The following is an 18,080-nucleotide window of genomic DNA, read 5'->3' as shown; positions in this document are numbered from 1 at the left end:
CAGACGTTCGGCAAATCCGCTGCCAGTGGTCGCATATTTAGGGTCGGATAATTTCTGTATCTGCTGCTGGCAGACCGACATCCGGCGAATCTGCTGTCATAGCAGCAGATTCGAGGCTGGGCTGGCGAATTTCTGAATCTGGTGCTGGTAGACAGACGTCCGGCGAATCCACAGCCAAAGCAGGTAGCAGCTATAGGTACGGCAACATATTCGGCCCGATCGAATGTCTGGCTGCCATCAGCAGATTCGCGAGTTTCAGTGTGTTGCAGGTAGATCAGGTAGATGAGATGGACAGACAAGAAATATGAATGCTTTAAAAAAATCATACGATTGTTGACTAATGAATGAATTTAAAGGAAAAGGGCCACCTTCGTGAAATATGAAGATATCGTTGTTTTTCATTTTGACATTATTTTTCATTTTCTTTTTAAAACTGGTGCCAGAAGTGCACAATTCGCGAAAAAGTATTTAAAACTATTTAACATATTGGTACTATGTTGATACTCTCTACGACACCTACTGTATGATGGCATAGCGATGACGTCACACTCAAGCCAATCAGCGTTCAGAAGACAGACTCGTCGGATTGTGTCAGATAAGCTGATTGGTTAAAGCTCAGCTGGTTGGAGCTGATTGGTAAAAAACCAAAGCCTCGCCGCGGGTGGCTGTATTGTCGGATAAGAACGCATTCCTGGGATAAGGACGCATTCCTGGCGTATTTTCTTTTAAAATTGCCGATAACTACGAATGGAGGCCGAAATCGGCCGTAAGGAGGTAGACAGTAAGGTTTTCGGACACGGGCTACAAGATGGCTATCTCAGTTTCAATCCCCATGTTAAAGGTGGCCCTTTTCCTTTAACCCTAGAACGCCTAGGGGGGGGGGGTTGTATCAACCCCCCCTGAGGTTTTTTCGAAGTGCACGCTAAACGCGGCTTGTCGTAGCGGGCTGAAATTTTCAGTACCCTCTGGGGCAACCTTTGCGCATCTTTTGCCGAAAAAAATTGATCGGGTCATGTCAGGGCCCTGTTTCACCGGTGATAGCAGCAAGCTACTATCAAATTGCGCGAGCTGACGTAATGTGATGACGTCATACTGCTGACGTAAGGGGCAATTCTGGCGCACGATTGCCGCAAAATTGTTTTACGTCATCAACTAAATGTTCGAAGTTTACGTCCAAATTTTCCTTAAACCAAACTTCTTTTAAATACATTATATTAGAAAATATACATTAAAAATAAATATACTACCATGACTGCGTAACCTCTTACTTTTAGAGGCTCATACGTCACTTGATGCCGCGGCCAAGGTCGCGGCAATCGTGCGCCGGAACTTCCCATCACGTCAACAGTATGGCGTCACGACATGACGTCAGCTCGCGAAACGTGATAGCAGCGTGCTGCTATCACCGGTGAAACAGGGCCCAGGTCACGGAGTTATGACGTCATAAGAGGTACAGCCTCCGGCCGGATTTTCACAAACTGAGTGCCAACGCCCGAGGTTTCCTGCCGGTGGTACGGACATCGCTTGATGGATCGTGATGAAACTTCCCATGCATGTTGGGGCAAGTATTGGCTATCATATGGTATAAGAAATTTGACCGGGTCAGGTCAGGTCACGGAGCTATGACGTCACAAGAGGAACAGCGTCCGGTACTATTTTTGAAAAGCGCCCGAACCACTATTTTGCTAATTCTTGTCACCTCAATGGGAATATGCAGCAATATTAGCTTCTATAGGGAGCAAATGGACCTCCCAAATCCAAAAATACAATCAGATTTCAAAAATTTAAATTTTGATTTTTCGAATTTCTGCCGTCGACTGTGACCTTGCCGACTTCCGGCGCTCCCAACGCGCCATTTTTAGAGCTAGGGAAACGAAATACATACCAAACGATAGAGAATTGATCAAGGAACACGATAGTGAAGGTTTCAAGTCGATATCTTGCACCGTTTTGCCGCAATCGCCGCCGAAAGTTGAAAAAAGTCTATTTTTCCGAAAATTTGACCTTTGACCGGTCAAAAGTAGGTCAAATGTTGACCTAGGACCAAAAAATATACCACCAATCGCGAGATCTCGTTGAGAGCAATCCGCTGTTTTTTTCCGCTAAGCTCTACGACCTTCCGTTTCGAAACGCCAGGGGGGGGGTCGTAACAACCCCCCCCTGGTCGTTCGTGTTATGAGAAATGGCCTGGTCGTGCGAGGGTTAAAAGGGACCCTCCCACCTTCAAAAAAGTTAATGAATTGGCACGAAAGTGATGTCGCTCGGTTCAGAAAGAGCGAAAACGAATATCTACCAAATTTCATCGAAAAATATTCACCGGTTTTCAAGATATTAGACTTTTACTTTTGTTTACTTTTTGGGATCTCCGCTGTTCCTAGCGACTTTATTTGAATGTGCGGCATTTGTTGCGCGCAAAGCAGCATATACCACCGCGTGCTACCAAACGTTTTAGTAAAAGATTTAAAAATCGTTAGATCTCCGCTGACGTCACAAATTCTAAGGGGGCATACCAATGCACTAGCCCCTTAGAATCCGAAAACTGCAAGTTTGAAATTCCATATCTCCGAATTAAAGCATTTGTCGATGTTGTGAGTGCCCAAACCGGTATTTGCAGGCCATGGCCACCAATTTGGCTATCTCAACTCAAAACTAATGTTAAGGTGGGAGTGTCCCTTTAAAGAAGGAAGTGCAGACCGCAATGCATTATGCACCTCATTATTTCGTAGGGTAGGCGGGGTAGGCTACTTAATATTTATCATTATTGGTGCATTATGCCTACCACACATGTACCACACCACCGTACATTGAAATAGTTTAAAAGATATATTGAAGATCTCTAATCGATCATATCTTATTAATGACGTCATAATAAGGCGCAAGTAAAAACTTGGGTGAAGGCAGAATTTCGCTGAGCTTGAAAAAAAAACTGAATGCGAAAAAAAGGCGAGTGTGATCGATCGGGCTGGGTAATGGGGCGTCGTTGATATTACTTTGATATTTACACTTGTGGATACCTGCTGCCCTGCTTTGTGAGTTTCTCCTCCTTATGGGATTATTCAGATAAGGGTGCGTGAATGGTAAATCCTTTTTAAGCACCCGTTGCTCTGCGCATCAAATGTCGCATGTGTTATATTTGGCATGCCAAGTAATATAATCTGATTATTTTTTGGTTTATTTAGCTAATAAACCTTACAAACATAACCCTACTTCTTACTTGACGATAAATAACTGTATACAATTTACCTGAAATCTGGCATCCTAACCACCAACCTCTGGTATTTGCTACTTACCTACCAGAGGACCAGAGTGAGAGGGCGTCGAGTGCAGCCAAAATGAAATATGCTGCAGCGTGCATGCGCAGTGAGGGCTATGTGACCCGTTAGTCCAGCCCACACCACTACAGCATCATCGCCTGTGTGTCGTCACCTACTGAAGCATACTTCTCTTTCCTGCAGCTGGAAATTTGGTGCTGCAGCCTGTAGGAGACGAAAGTGGCTGGATTTAAGTTCACTGTCTATTATTTCTTATTGTAAGCGGTTTGTGTGCTGTTTTTTTAGTATCATTATCACTTTTCAGTGGCACATTGCTCTTAACCACATTTGAATGCAATTTAACTGTTATTGAGCGACAATCACCGGCCCACTCACCCGCGCCACGGTTCACCACAAATGGAGTAGGCTGCAGTGCCGCTCGACCGTGGCGTGCTGGCGGAGAGTGGGTGGAGCCAGGCGGCTGCAGGCTGACAGTGACGTCACCCAAGTATGACGCACGCACGCAGCACAGACCTATGCTATTGCTGCACTTGCAGAGACCCGAATAGCCCTCATAGGTTGAGGATGATAATTTGTATTATGAGGCTGTGAGCACTGAGCTATGCACTGTTTTTTTTTTCTAAAATTGTGGAAGTTTGAACTGGATATTGGCAATGCCTTACCTTCAATGACTCCTGGGAACCTTACCTTTGGCCTGACGGCTGACGCATAAAGTGACCGAAGGTTCTTTCCTTTTGGCACTTGAATGCCAATTGCCACCTATGGTGTGTTGATAGTGCTATGTGGCCCAGGGATCGAGTTAGAAGGGTTGTGTTAAAAGAAAAAATAAGCATGATGTGGAAATTCAGAACTCAGGTCTCAGGTGCCTCAGCTGGGTGCAGGCTAAATTATTCTAAATCTAAAATATTCCAAAATTCAAATGCAAAACTATTATGTTTCTGACAAAGTCTTTCATTGGTTCTGAAACCAAGTTATAACATGTCATTACAACATTCAGTAGTTACTTAGTACCATCATACAGTGTCTCAAATGATTTTTTAAAATTTGTTTTCTTCCTCACACCTTAACCCGCGCCAAGCTGTGGGGGAGGTGTTTGAACACCCCCTGTGGTTTTTGGCACACCTGTTGGCTGTTTGTCCATGTTTTCTGCACATGTTGTGAAAATTTCAGACCCAGGTCTCTCAAGATCAGGTCATGCCAAGTGACCTCACCTCAGAAAAAAATTGGAATGCTCGTCATAGCTACACCGACTGAACGATTGCCTTGAAACTTTCAGTGATTGATAAGAGTAACAATATCTCTAAAACGTATATCTCGGAATTTTGATTTCGGTGACATAAGGTCAGGTCAATTTTGCGGCCTCTCCATTGTAAGTCAATGGGAGAAAATTAAAAAGCGTCTCTTTTGCACGAACGCCATTCTAGACACTCTCAAACATCGGGATACAGGTAAAATTGACACAATGAACCGGAAAATGGCACCTGTGACCCCTCGTTATGTGCCCCGAGGTCATCTCAGGTCATGAATAGTATCTAACAGTTTTTCGCTAATAACTTCTGATAGAGGCATGCTAGAGCGATGAAAACGCCTTATCTGTGTTCGACTCGACGATGCGGATCGACTGTTATGCAACATGACCTTTTCCGGTCAGGTCATGACCTTGACCTGAGGTCAAATTTTTAAGTTGACTGTTTAAGGTCAAATTATAGTTCATTCGAAGCGTCTCGACGAGAGGAACACGATGCTGGCAAAAGTAACGTCGTGGCTCTTTTGAGTCAAAAGTTATTGCCGAAAAAAAAACACTTTTCGTAAAAACGGCTATTTTGGGAGTTTTTGCCCTCTGGAGGCTAAACCGTTGCCCTGAGGTCAAATCTGAGGACATGCTGGCGAAAGAGCGTTAAAAGAGCTATCGAATGCGCTTTTCTGCGGCGCTGTAGCTCTATCGGTTCTCGAGTTAGCCGTTGTCAGTCTCCAAAATGTTGAAATAGCCAACATTTTGCCTTTGGTGACCTCTGGTGACCTGACCTTTGACCTGACCCCAAAAAACGACCGAAGTGTTTTCAACTTTATTTTGGACGTTCTTTCGATTGCCGCTTACCGCGTGTCGCTACGTGGCCCAGGAGCCGAGTTAGAAGGGGGAGGTGTTCAGGCCCCCCCCCCCGGCCCGGCGCGTAAGTCTCGGAGCACCGGCCCGGCGCGGGTTAATTGCATGGTCAAATGTACCCAGTTGTTCATGTACACTGAAATCCAATATGAAGAGAGCATGATCCTTAAAACAATATTGATTAAAAAAAAAATCCATAATAAAATTTTCAACATTTCAATAAAATTGGAAGCACGCTTTGTTTTTGAAGAGTAAATTATAGCAATTTTCTACTCTCAGCTTTACCTACCGAGAAAAGCATTGTGAGGATGGCCATTTTGCATCGTACATTTTACCACACTCGTATAACAATTTATGGGACCTATCCTTTTATCACTCTTTTTGGGCCTTGTCTGACCAGCAATTTTCCACTCACATCCCCCTTTTTGCTGAGAAATTTTCCCCTCCAACACCCAAGCCAGAATGCAATTTTGGGACACTGAATTCAAGACTATATGAATCTGGAGCCATGTACTTAAAAGGCTCGCGGGAAATTCATGAACATTCATAAACAGTATTGCTAATTTTCCTATAATATGATGAAATGGAAAGGTCACAAATGTATAGCTAGGTACCATCACTACCATGTGTAACATTTCCTTAGGTAACTGTGCAGGGATTCCTTTGGCTGCTTAATTGCTTGTACAGCCCTCGGCAGACTGCGTGGTACTGGTAGGTTTTTTTTTCGACAAAAGCGATAAAAACTCAAAGGCTATGCTATCAGTCGGTCAGAACTCACTGCAAATAGATGCGCCATGCTCCACTCCTTCGATTATGTCTATCACTAAACAAATTATGCGCCTTGTGTGGCAGCAAAATGCAATGTTTGTTTTGGGGGCAAATATAAACTCTCGGGTTTTGCTGCCGAACTAGATGGAAAATGAATGCGGTGATGATGCCAACCCAACCTAAGGTGCGGAGTCCCACGCGTGTTGCTGTTACGATTTCCGAATGACCGTTAGCATAGTATTCGCGTTATTCTCGTTTTTGTCGAAAAAAAAATGCCTACCACGCAGTTTGCAGAGGGCTGTACCTAGTTGTTTCTATTGTGCTACGGAGGCCCATAGCATGGCCTGACTCTCACCCTGCATGGTCCATTGTCCACACCTATTTTCAGGAAATTCTGCCTATTGTTTCATGAAAAACTAGGTAAATAAGGCTGTAGTTTGTTGTGACTTTATAAGTTCACTTCGGTTTGGTATTTACCGGATTTTTAGTAAAAAAAAAGGTAAACTGATTTTCTCGTCTGCTTCATCTGAATTTCGTGTCACCTATAAGCTGTCTATTGTTTGATAAATCTAGGTCATAGTTATGAACGAAAAGTGTTGCGTTATTCTCATTTAGATTGAAAGGTAACCATGTTTACTACTTGTCCACCGTGCAGGGACGCACCGTCACCGTCGTGCCGTGCTGCGCTCGGCGGGCGAGGGAGCGGCGCAACTCGTCCTGTCGGAGCCGGCCCGCGGCCCGGGGTGGAGTAGAGGGGGGGGGGGGGGCGGCGGGAGGGCGGCCCGGCCGGTCTGCGGCCGGCCCTCAGTCGCCGCTGCGCGCCGCCGCCGCCCGGGGACGCGTCAGCGCCGCGCTAGACCCGAGCCAAGACCGCTGTTTCTCATCGTCGAGCGGTGCCGTGAGGAGGGGTAGAACCTCCAGGCGTCCTGTCCAGCTCCCTGGGCGTCACGGCGCTCTTGTTCCGTGTTGGAGCGGCGTCCGGCGAGGAGGGCGGAGGAGCGTGGGTGGCCGTCAGTGGGCCCGTCGCCTGTCCCGCCGGATCCAGTGTGCGCGCCGTGGTCTGGTGTGCGGCCGACAAACAGTGGTACGTGGGCTGACGGGCGGCTATCTGGACTGGCCACTGGCGGGTCGGCATGCTTGGGTATTTGGATGGAGCGACCGGCTGCATGATGGAACCCGGGTAATCCGCGACTGTCAATCCAACGGTGCGCTCGATGTGGGCCGGTCGAATCCAGCTGGGTGTGCCGGGTCGAAACTGGTTTGAATCTGCATTGTGTGTCTTTTGGCTGCCGAATATGGAGCCTGTCTGGCGAGCACTTAGAGATATCATTTTGCCTGTCGATTGCAGTGCCTAGGTACTGACAAAGAGCGGTTTGTTAGAACACCGCTCACCCATTGTCGGTAAATTTGATTATTTGCCACCATGTTATCCTGCTAAATGCATTCTGCTGTTAAATAACGATTATAACGAAGTTTGAAATTCTTGGTCCAAAGATCTTTGTTTGGTTATTGTCTTGATATCGCTGTGATTTTTGATTATTGGGCCTTCCAAAAAAAAAAAAAAAACGAGTTTGTTTTATTTCTAATGCTATGGACGATCGCTTGGAACTTTATTGACCACTAGTGCATCCCGAAGTAAGTGAAACTTGGGCAGGAACTATGCACGCGCCTTAGACACGATCATTTGACATTTGTACCAGATTTTTACACCTTTTTTGTTTAGGCTCTCTTTGAATCCTTTAAAGTTCGGTTCTCTGATAGTTGGAGTCATAGTCGTCCAGAGGTACCCTTTTGGTCAATTTTCCCCTCGTCAACTAAGCATGGTAATAGATGATGCGTATTCTACCGTGTTTTACCCAAGGAGCGCAGTCTGGACTCTGGATTGGATCAGTATAGGTTCTAATTCTGGCTTTCGTCTGGCGTTGGTTTGGAGCAGCCCAGTTTGCTGCTGCTGTTGTGCTCAAGGCTAGCTGTAGCTCTGTTTTCGGTCCGGTGGCCGCCCTTCCTGTCCTGGTGTGCTCGATGCCTGGCCTGGGTCTGGACACCGTGTGTCTGTCTGTTGTGTCACATGTCGTCCACATTCTGCATCCGGCGGCGCTCTGTCGTGTCGCCGCCGGTGACCCAGTTGGGTTCCGGCCGGTCTCTGTCAACTCCAGCAGCTGGCCAGGGTCTGTAATTCGGAGGGTCGGCTGCTCGTCCATGGCCGCCGATCAAGTAACTGGGGGAGGTCTCCGCGTTTTGTAACAAGCATGTTCGTGTGTAGTTGACTAATTGCAGAGGGAGTTGCACAATAAAGCCTGCTCGGACGAAATGCTAGAGTTTAATGCTCTTGGCTTTATTACGGCTCAGCGCATATTTCTTGGCTTCGGTAATACCGGTGAATGACAGCGATTTCGGGATTAGCCCTGCGTACTTTGACGTAAATGGGATCTCTGCTGCAATGTTTGATTGAACTTAGGTGTGCTATGTAGGTAGTTATTGGATGTAGTTCATTTTACTACCGCGTTGCATGCCATTTTTAACAATGATTCGCTGGGCAAAGCGTCTCCAGGCTGGAATGACATCCGCAGAGCCGGGTCGGTCGAACTATAATCAGCTGGGGAATAAATTGTTCCTTTCGTAATACCGCCATGACTTCGACAGTCTCATCGGTTGTCTTACTTTTTGATAGCTGACGCTTTTCTCAATTTTCATGTAGTTTGAGTTGTGAGTAGGCGTTAATTGGCTGAGTTGTATAGACCATGTATGTCAATGCATCTAACTGTTGCAGGTGTTGGCGCTGGCTCGGCCGGCGGACTCCTGACGGCTGAAGACGGCGCCGAGTTCGGCCGGCTGCGCGGGCTGCCATGCAGGCCACGCTGGCGCACAGTCCGTGCCCGTCACCGCTGCCGGGCCGTCGGCTCTCGCGCTCCCGGGAGTCGCTCACGGATGCAGAGGTGTCTGACCTGCTGGCGGCCGGCGCGCGCGGACCGGCCCCCAGGGACGGCCGCGGCAGCAGTGGCGCCGCCAGCGCCGGCCTGCGGCTCAACGTGCCACAGGAGATGACACAGACGCCGCCGCGCTCCGGCTCCGAGCGCTGGGAGCGCATCAACTCGCCGGACCCGCACCAGCGCGCCGCCGGCGAGCGCACCCGCCGCAAGCTGCAGTTCTTCTTCATGAACCCGCTGGACAAGTGGCGCGCGCGCCGCAGGCCTCCCTACAAGTTGACCATCCAGCTGGTGAAGGTGGTGCTGGTGACGCTGCAGCTCACGCTGTTCGCCAGTCGGCGCTTCTCGCACGTGACCTACCTGCAGACGAGCCAGGTGTCGCTGCAGCACCTGCTGGTGCGTGGCTGGGACGTCAGCCGGGAGGTCAACGCCTACCCGCCGGCCATCGGACCGCTGGCCGTCTACGCGCAGGCCGACTACTTCGCCGCGCTAGACTTCGCCATCAACGCCTACTACGACATCAGGAACCTGTCGACGGCCGGCGTGGACTACCCGGCCTCGAGCGGTCCCGTGTCGCAGCTCTGTGTCGACGAGTACCGCGTGGCCGACATCCGGCCGGCCGACATGTGGTACCGCTTTGACGAGCACCTGCAGACGCGCTGTCTGGTGGTGCGCCCGACCGAGGCCGACTTGGTGGCGCACAACGTCTCCAGCAAGCGCTACATGCGCGAGCACGACTTCAACGTGTCCTTCTCGAGCCTGAGCGAGACGCGACTCTCGCTGGGCCTGAACGCGGTGAAGCTGAAGCTGGTGATGCCGCTGGACGTTCCGGACTGCTACTACTTCAACGTGACGGTGACTCTGGACAACAGCAACCAGGACGGCCAGATACTGCTCTCGATGAACGTAGAGCCGAGTTTGCGCCGCTGCGACGGCGACGTCGAGTTCCGCACGGACGACACCGAGATCGAGGTGCTGTTCACGCTGGTGAATGTGCTGGTCATCGTGGTGTGCGCCGTGTCATTAGTGATGTGCGTGCGCGCCCTGTACCGCGCCCAGCTGCTCCGACAGGAGACCGACCAGGTGATGCGCAAGTTCTTCGACTACTCGCTCACCACGGAGGAGCACCTGCGCTTCCTGAACCTGTGGTACGTGCTCATCATCATCAACGACGGCCTCATCATCCTGGCGTCGCTGATGAAGATCCAGCTGGAGAACAAGTTCGGCGACTACCAGGTGGACGCCGGCACGTGGAACGTCTGCTCGGTGATGCTCGGCATCGGCAACCTGCTGGTCTGGGTGGGCGTGCTCCGCTACCTGGGCTTCTTCAGCGCCTACAACGTGCTCATCCTGACCGTGCGCAAGTCGCTGCCGAGCGTGCTCCGCTTCTCGGTGTGTGCGCTCATCTGCTACGCCGGCTTCCTGTTCTGCGGCTGGCTGATCCTCAACCCGTACAACATGAAGTTCCGCACGCTCAGCCTCACCTCGGAGACGCTGTTCTCGCTGATGAACGGAGACGACATGTTCGCCACGTTCGCGCAGACGTCCCGCAGGTCGATGCTAGTCTACTGGTTCTCCAAGTTCTACGTCTACGTCTTCGTCTTTTTCTTCATCTACCTGGTGCTCAGTCTTATGATCTCCATCATCATGGACTCGTACGAGACCATCAAGACGTACTACCAGGAGGGTTTCCCGCAGACGCCGCTGGACGAGTTTATGCAGGTGCGCCGCCACGACCCGGCGACGGGCGTGTACCGCCAGGACGAGGACGAGCTGCTGCTGTTCCGCCTGCTCACCTTCTGGAGCGGCTGCTGTAAACCGGACCCGAGCGGCCTGGTCGGCCCGCCGGCCGACTCCAGTCCGCTCACCGACTCGGAGACCACGCCGCTGCTGCGCTCGGCCGCCGCCGTCCCCGCCTGAGGTCGCCGCGGCGGCACCGCCGACCATCCCCGAGGCCCCGAGAGGGACACGTGGCTGCCGCTCTCGCCGCCCGGGCACCGGCAGAACCGAGCGCTTAGAGCGCGCTGGTGTTCAAAGAGCTGAAAGGCCGCTGAAGTCTGTCAACTCGTGTGAGTGTTGCGCTTGTGGTGCAGGCTTTTCTAGTTTGAAAACGACGCTGCTCGCTTTTTGAGCGTCGTTGCTGCCTGAAAAGGCGGTGGGTAGCTGATGTGTCTTCCGTGATCCGTCGCTTCTGCGCAGATAAGAATCTCATTGAAGGTTATCTTAGAGCCACCAGCCCACTTCCTGACTTTTACACTGATCAAAACCTATGCAAAACTGCTAAGGGGCTGTTACATAAGGGAAGTACGGGGTCGGTTATCCTTTTAGACTATATTAAAAACAAGTGAAATTGGTGAGACATAGATAGCCTTTGTGCCAAGTAGATCAGTATTATTGATTTTTCGTCAAATCATACGAAGTCACATATTTTCCGAACTATCGGCTGATAGTATTTAGTGTAGTAAGCAGTGAGTTATGTGTGATTGGCGGTGAAAGTCAGTGGACTGACTGTTTTAGGGTGTGATGGCGTACGAGTGTCGTACGTATTGGTGTGATTTTATCACGACTCTGTATCTTTGCGAGTTGTTGCAATTGTATTAATGTTATTTGCATGATTCACAATTAATTGATCAAAATAGTCATGATTATAATTTATAATAGTCATCAGCTGCAATATGCATATGTAATCATTGATTGCGTTTATCTAGTTCTGTTTAGCCCTGACGCCATTATCGAGCAACAGATCCACCGTATCCGTTTACCGTATCACCCTGCCAACAGCCTGCACGTTGCAGCCGGCTGCCCTGCTTTATTGCAATATGAAACATTAACTGTGTTGTATATCGTGTATGAACGCTATCATGCCGCCGTGCTGGCCCAGCCGGCCGGCCGGCCCTGTGGCCATAACGGTGCTGTTTTTCCGCGCTAATGAGTGTGACTTTGGCGGTCTGACCGGCCCGTGCGCTCCGGGCTCCCCGCGCGGCGGACGGGGCGCGGACGGATGTAAATACACGCTGTCGTATGGGCGCCGCCTCTGTGGTGTGTCGGGGTTCGTGTGCAGGCTGGGGCGGGCGGCGGGGGACCGCCGGTGGTCCCGACAGGGAGGCCGGGCCGAGCCCGGTGTCCGGTGTCTGTCCCACGCTGTGTTTTGTCCGCCCGTGTGGCGGGTCGGACGGGGCTGGGATGTGCCGCGTTCGCCCCCGTCCCGCCGGTGTTTACGGAAAAGCGCCACGCGTGGGTCGCATGCATGCGTCTGGAGGACAGAGGGATTTGGCTCAAGGTCCGCCCAGTAGACCTAGGCGGCAGACAGACGCCGCCCGCCGCCGGAGCCTGTTGCCAAGCCAGTCAGACCACAGGAGCTGGGACGGACCGTCGTCCGAGTCGTTTCTGGGCATCGCGGAGTACTGATATTTCCCGAAGCCTACTCGTAAATCACAGATCCATAACTGGTGCTGTACTACCGGCCGTAATTCTGTTTAATCCCATAGTGTGGCTCAAAGTCCATAGCGAGGCCATTACTCCCGTAATCCAATCGACTTCGAACCCGGTCGCTGCCCGTCTCGACCAGCCAGCCTGTTGATTTCAATCACGGGCTTTTAACAGACGACCACTCCGGGATAATCTGCTGTGCTGACTCCTGTTTTTGCGTGCGCCCTCAGGTGGTGTGACCTGCCCTGACGTGCTGAGACCATGACTCTGGAGGCGATCCGCTACTCGCGCGGCCGGCTGGAGGTACTGGACCAGCTGCTGCTGCCTCATCAGACCGTCTACATACCCGTCCCGGACGCCGACGCCGGATGGGCCGTCATCAATAAGATGCAGGTGGGAATCGATGGCCTGTCACTGTGTTATAGAGGCGTCTCTAGTGGGAAGTGGGAGGCGGAGTATTTGTGTATCCGTGGTCACCCCGGACTCCCGATCTGTGTCAGATCTGGCCGGGACGGGCGAGGTCATGTGGTACAACGCGCTGGCGCTGGGGGCCGACCGTTATTGATGCCAGCATCAAACAAACTGGCGGATTGGATTTATGCCTAGTATCAAGTATGTGGATTGTGTGTACGTATATTAGTGACCTCTGACCAAAATGGACCAATCCGTGATTCAGCTCATAATTGTAGCCATTCTGGTGACCTGCGACTTGGCTTGTGACCTGGCCTGTGACTTGGCCTGTGACCTGACCTGTGACCTGGCCTGTTACCTAATATGTGACCTGACCTGTGACCTTCCCGTGACCTCAGGTGCGCGGCGCGCCCGCCATTGCCATCGTGGGCTGCCTGAGTCTGGCGGTGGAGCTCACCACCGGCCGGCAGTTCGAGACGTCCGCGGCGCTGTTGGCGCACGTGCGGCAGAGACTGGCGCACCTGATCACCTCTCGGCCGACGGCGGTCAACCTGAAGAAGGCGGCTGTCACACTGATCGAGCTGGCGGAGAGCGCAGAGAGCGGGGGCGGAGGAGTGGAAAAACTGAGGGACAGGTCAGTCGGCCAGCTGGGCGGGAGGGGGTCACTGAGGGACAGGTCAGTCGGCCAGCTGGAGTGGAGGGGGAGGGGGACGTGGACAAACTGAGGGACAGGCCAGCAGGGAGCTGGGGGAGGCGATAGTCTGGGGATTTAGCTGAGAGTTTTACCGAGGAATTTAAACGGGTATGTTCACTGCTGATTGAATGGGTGTGCTTCACTGTGCTATACTCTCTGAACTTCTTGTAGTATCTGTGTGTAAAAAGAAAGTTGCGTCCCACGCAAGCAGTTCGAGTAGCTACTTATGCCTCGAAAGCAAATAACTACGTTGCCCCATCAATTTGAGAAGCCGTACTTCGCGATTCGTCCTCCATGTTGGTGCGTCTTGCTCTCGCGCTTTCCCGCCTGCCCTCTGACCTCCCATCCGCGCCCTGTCCCGGCACTACAGCGTGGTGTCTGCCTGTGAGGCGATGCTGGCCCTCTGACCTCCCCGCGCCCTGTCCCGGTACTACAGCGTGGTGACTGCCTGCGAGGCGATGCTGGCCCTCTGACCTCCCATCCGCGCCGGCCTGTCCCGGTACTACAGCGTGGTGTCTGCCTGCGAGGCGATGCTGGCCCTCTGACCTCCCATCCGCGCCGGCCTGTCCCGGTACTACAGCGTGGTGACTGCCTGCGAGGCGATGCTGGCCCTCTGACCTCCCATCCGCGCCGGCCTGTCCCGGTACTACAGCGTGGTGACTGCCTGCGAGGCGATGCTGGCCCTCTGACCTCCCATCCGCGCCGGCCTGTCCCGGTACTACAGCGTGGTGTCTGCCTGCGAGGCGATGCTGGCCCTCTGACCTCCCCGCGCCCTGTCCCGGTACTACAGCGTGGTGTCTGCCTGCGAGGCGATGCTGGCCCTCTGACCTCCCATCCGCGCCGGCCTGTCCCGGTACTACAGCGTGGTGTCTGCCTGCGAGGCGATGCTGGCCGCTGACGTGGCCGATAATCGGGCGATCGGCGAACACGGCGCGGCGGCGCTGCTGAGCTCGGCGGCCGCCGGCAGCCCCGTGTCCGTCCTCACCCACTGCAACACGGGATCACTGGCTACGGCCGGGCACGGCACGGCGCTGGGCGTCATCCGCTCCCTGCACGCCGCCGGCAGACTCGGTACGGGCGTAGACGGACTGAGCGGACGGGCATGGTAGTCACTGCGACAGACTGGGCATGGTCACAAATGCGGTGCGGGCTTAGAGTATAGACAGACTCGGTACGGTACTCGGCAGTCAGTGCGACAGACTGCGGCAGGCTGTATGTGACGACTCGGTACGGTCATCAGACCTTGTGAAAACTTACTAGCTCGTGGTGGGTACTTTATCGATTCGTGAACAATTTCTTGAAAGCAAGGTCGCTTTGCTGAGACAATGTGGCGTTATTTCAACCATCAGTAATATGTCAGTAGTGTCATTTTTACGGGTAGAGACAGGCAAGTGTCATCGCTGCCAGTACCGATTAGTTCACTGCCCCGCCGCCGTGTGTCACTGCTGTCAACTGAACCTCTGCCCTCTCCCTCCCCCCAGGCAGGGCGTACTGCACCGAGACGCGGCCGTACATGCAGGGTGCGCGGCTCACCAGCTACGAGCTCGTGCACGACGCGATCCCCGCCACGCTGGTGTGCGACTCGGCTGTATCGGCGCTGCTGCGAACGGGCCGCGTCCAGGCGGTGGTGGTGGGCGCCGACCGGGTGGCGGCCAACGGGGACACGGCCAACAAAATCGGCACCTACCAGGTGAGCGCAGAGGCAGGGCAGAGGACAGAGGGAGCCGACCGGGTGGCGGCCAACGGGGACACGGCCAACAAAATCGGCACCTACCAGGTGAGCCCAGAGGCAGGGAGGAAAGGGCAGAGGGGGAGTGGAACAGAGGGCGCTGTGCTACCAGCTGTGAACTAGAGAGGCGTAGAGGTTTTGAGGAACGAACAGATGCTGATGACTCGAAAATTACTGTTGAAATACATCACTGAGTTCGGATATTACTTTCTTGTGGAGTTGACTATTAAATGTTGCAGCAAACCTGTGCAAAAGGTGTATGCAACGTATTGTAACGTTTGTGTCTACACTTCCAACTTTTCCGCATAAGCCTGCCTTTCTCTCTGACCGTCGCCCTCCCGGTCTGTGCACCCTCAGCTGGCGATCGCGGCCGCTCACCACTCTGTACCGTTCTATATCGCGGCGCCGGCCACCTCCATCGACCTGGGACTGCCCAGCGGAGACCAGATCCCCATCGAGGAGCGGCCCGCCGACGAAATGCTGCAGCTGGCCGGCCAGCGCGTGGCGGCCCAGGGTGAGCTGACACCTGGTGGCGGTATTTAGGAGTAGTAGTTATCTGAACGGCCGCTAGAAGTAAACTGGCTTATGCTTTATGCCATGTGATAGATGCGTTTTTCTGTGAATAAAGATGTTGATGATCAGTGCTCGTATTATGCTATTTAGATATATTTATATATGTTATGCGTCAGTGATGGCCTATGTAACGATTTCTGGCAGACCAAAGCCATATTCAAAGTAGCCGTTGCACCACCGATCTTTGGAGCCATTTCTAAATTGTTATTGCACTTTACTCTGATTTATACACCAGTGTATGCCCATTCATAAACCGTCTCGGCTCTGTGGTCGCCTTCTCCCGCCCTCTGAGCTCCCGCCTCCCCTCGCCGACCTTTAACGGGTGTCGGCAGGTATCGAGGTGTGGAACCCGGCCTTCGACGTCACGCCGGCCAGTCTGATCACGGGCGGTATCATTACCGAGAAGGGCGTCCTTCCCGCCGGAGAGGTCAGCCGCATCGCCACACTGTAGCGCGGGCTGGAGAGCCGGCAGAGGGCACCATGTGTGTGGTCTGATAGTTGAAGGAGTCATTTTTGTACGAGCTCTGCGAAGTGTGAAAATCGCCGGGACGTGTCCAGTGGTTTGAAGTTTGGATATTATTTTCCCATCGGCTGTAAACGAATCTCGCTTTGTATCTCACGAGCCTGCCATGTATATCAGGACCTCGTCAGTTGATAAGCTTAGTTTTTTTTTTTTTTTTTTTTGCTTGGTAGCTTGCAAGTATGCCCACCTGGGCTGGTTATAAGGGGTTTTGCTACCAACGTAGCCCTAGTTTTTTATATATTCGATGTGGGGTCATGCTGCTTACTTGATGCTTGGTTAGCTGTATCCAGCACATTTCTACATACGCGTGTAGCTATCATGGTAGGTATCTGATTATTGTTATCCCTAACATAATTGTCTTGGGATTTGCACCGTAACTTTAGCCGGTGTTTTTCTCCTTTGCATTTCCCCTTTTTATTCAATTTCGTCAACAGGTGATCTGACTACTGTTTTGTATTATGACATGCGTGCTACGAAGGCAAGGCCGGCGCTTTGAACAGTTATGTGAAGAAAAGGCACAGCATGTGGACACGCAATTCGTCGATACACTTAACCGACGGAACATTGTGCGGACAATACACGTGTCAATCAAGACATAAATCACCTTTGTTTAAGTCAGTCTAAGTCAGGGGTGTCTAGCTGGAGTCGGAGTCGGAATTTGTCGGAGTCGACAGTTCCGATTTGAGTCGGAGTCGGAGCAAATTTTGGGGGATGGAGTCGGAGTCAAAGTCGAAGCCACCGAAAATCCATCGGCTTCGCAGCCCTGGTCTAATCATTGCCCATTCTGTTGGATTAATTGATATCCTCTTAACCCTCGCCGGCCGAGTGGGGGGGGGGGGTCGGGTGCCGCCCCCCCCGCCCATAGTTTTTTTTTTCGCGATAGCTCCGAACACGCTGGCGATAGAGAGCTGAAACTTGGCATACCTGACCTTTGATTCAGGCCGGATCTTTTGACACCAACCGTATTTTTGGGTCAGGTCAGGTCACTGACCTATGACGTCATAAGTGAACCTTTGCACGGTCTTCAGATGTCGCAACTTCGCAACGCCCTCACTGCCAGAGGAGATGTCACAAGGAAATGAAACTTGCAGGATCTAGTATCCATTGTGAGTCTCACAACTTGTATATCTCGGATTTTTCCTAAAGGTCATATGAGGTCAGGTCATTTTCGTGACCTCACCATTATAAGTCAATGGGGAAAAATGAAAACTGCTATTCTGGCGCCGGGAACGATCTCCAACTATCTCAAGCACACATAATCGTTATTTGATGCACTCCTTGCAAGGTTAGATGCGTCACTTTTGCAATGTTGACCTTGCGTGACGTCATTTATGACGTCATCAAGGTCATATTCGTTTTTCGTCAATAACTCTTGATCAAAGTGAGCTAGCGAGTCGGGAAAGCCACCAATGGACTCAGACAGACCTGCCGAATCGAATGACATGCGACATGACCTCTTTCAAACAACTTCGTGACCTGAGGGTGCTGACCTGACCTTGACCTGAGGTCACCATCCCAAGTTGACCTGACCCGGACAAAATGTATATCATTCGACGCGCCTGAGCGAGGCGAACACGATGCTGCCAAAATCGCGGCTCTGCGGCCGTTTTTTGCGAAGTTATTCACCAAAAACTGAACCGTACCTTAGGG

The 18,080-nt window shown here is 52.0% G+C and overlaps 2 protein-coding genes across 4 annotated transcripts; both read left to right on the top strand.

Moving 5' to 3' along the window:
* The first annotated feature begins 2,916 nt into the window (after window positions 1-2,916).
* On the top strand, window positions 2,917-16,582 carry LOC122383271 (methylthioribose-1-phosphate isomerase-like). 2 transcript variants are annotated; one of them, XM_043369532.1, is made up of 7 exons: window positions 2,917-3,029; window positions 12,731-12,893; window positions 13,310-13,545; window positions 14,468-14,676; window positions 15,087-15,295; window positions 15,692-15,848; window positions 16,240-16,582. In XM_043369532.1, the coding sequence occupies exons 2-7, from the start codon at window positions 12,762-12,764 to the stop codon at window positions 16,356-16,358; spliced, it is 1,062 nt and encodes a 353-aa protein (XP_043225467.1). In that variant the 5' UTR covers window positions 2,917-3,029; window positions 12,731-12,761; the 3' UTR covers window positions 16,359-16,582. The 2 variants fall into 2 exon arrangements, with proteins under 2 accessions (XP_043225467.1, XP_043225466.1); XM_043369531.1 differs by lacking the exon at window positions 2,917-3,029 and adding an exon at window positions 12,502-12,520 and having other exon boundaries at window positions 15,087-15,382.
* On the top strand, window positions 2,933-12,098 carry LOC122383270 (mucolipin-3-like). 2 transcript variants are annotated; one of them, XM_043369530.1, is made up of 2 exons: window positions 2,933-3,066; window positions 8,915-12,098. In XM_043369530.1, the coding sequence occupies exon 2, from the start codon at window positions 8,991-8,993 to the stop codon at window positions 10,989-10,991; it is 2,001 nt and encodes a 666-aa protein (XP_043225465.1). In that variant the 5' UTR covers window positions 2,933-3,066; window positions 8,915-8,990; the 3' UTR covers window positions 10,992-12,098. The 2 variants fall into 2 exon arrangements, with proteins under 2 accessions (XP_043225465.1, XP_043225464.1); XM_043369529.1 differs by lacking the exon at window positions 2,933-3,066 and adding an exon at window positions 6,933-7,228.
* Window positions 16,583-18,080: the final 1,498 nt, after the last annotated feature.

This window comes from Amphibalanus amphitrite, unplaced genomic scaffold (genome assembly GCF_019059575.1).
Source record: "Amphibalanus amphitrite isolate SeventyFive unplaced genomic scaffold, NRLGWU_Aamphi_draft 000159F_arrow, whole genome shotgun sequence".
NCBI lineage: Eukaryota > Metazoa > Arthropoda > Thecostraca > Balanomorpha > Balanidae > Amphibalanus > Amphibalanus amphitrite.
This window is presented reverse-complemented; position numbering and strand designations above follow the sequence as displayed.

What these genes read in the sequence shown, in the direction of transcription:
- LOC122383270 (XM_043369530.1), top strand. Translation starts at nt 8,991, where the DNA reads ATGCAGGCCACGCTGGCGCACAGTCCGTGCCCGTCACCGCTGCCGGGC.
- LOC122383271 (XM_043369531.1), top strand. Translation starts at nt 12,762, where the DNA reads ATGACTCTGGAGGCGATCCGCTACTCGCGCGGCCGGCTGGAGGTACTG. An exon ending in CCGTCATCAATAAGATGCAG is followed by an intron (nt 12,894 to 13,309) that starts GTGGGAATCGAT and finishes CCGTGACCTCAG; the next exon opens with GTGCGCGGCGCGCCCGCCAT. An exon ending in ACAAAATCGGCACCTACCAG is followed by an intron (nt 15,383 to 15,691) that starts GTGAGCCCAGAG and finishes GTGCACCCTCAG; the next exon opens with CTGGCGATCGCGGCCGCTCA.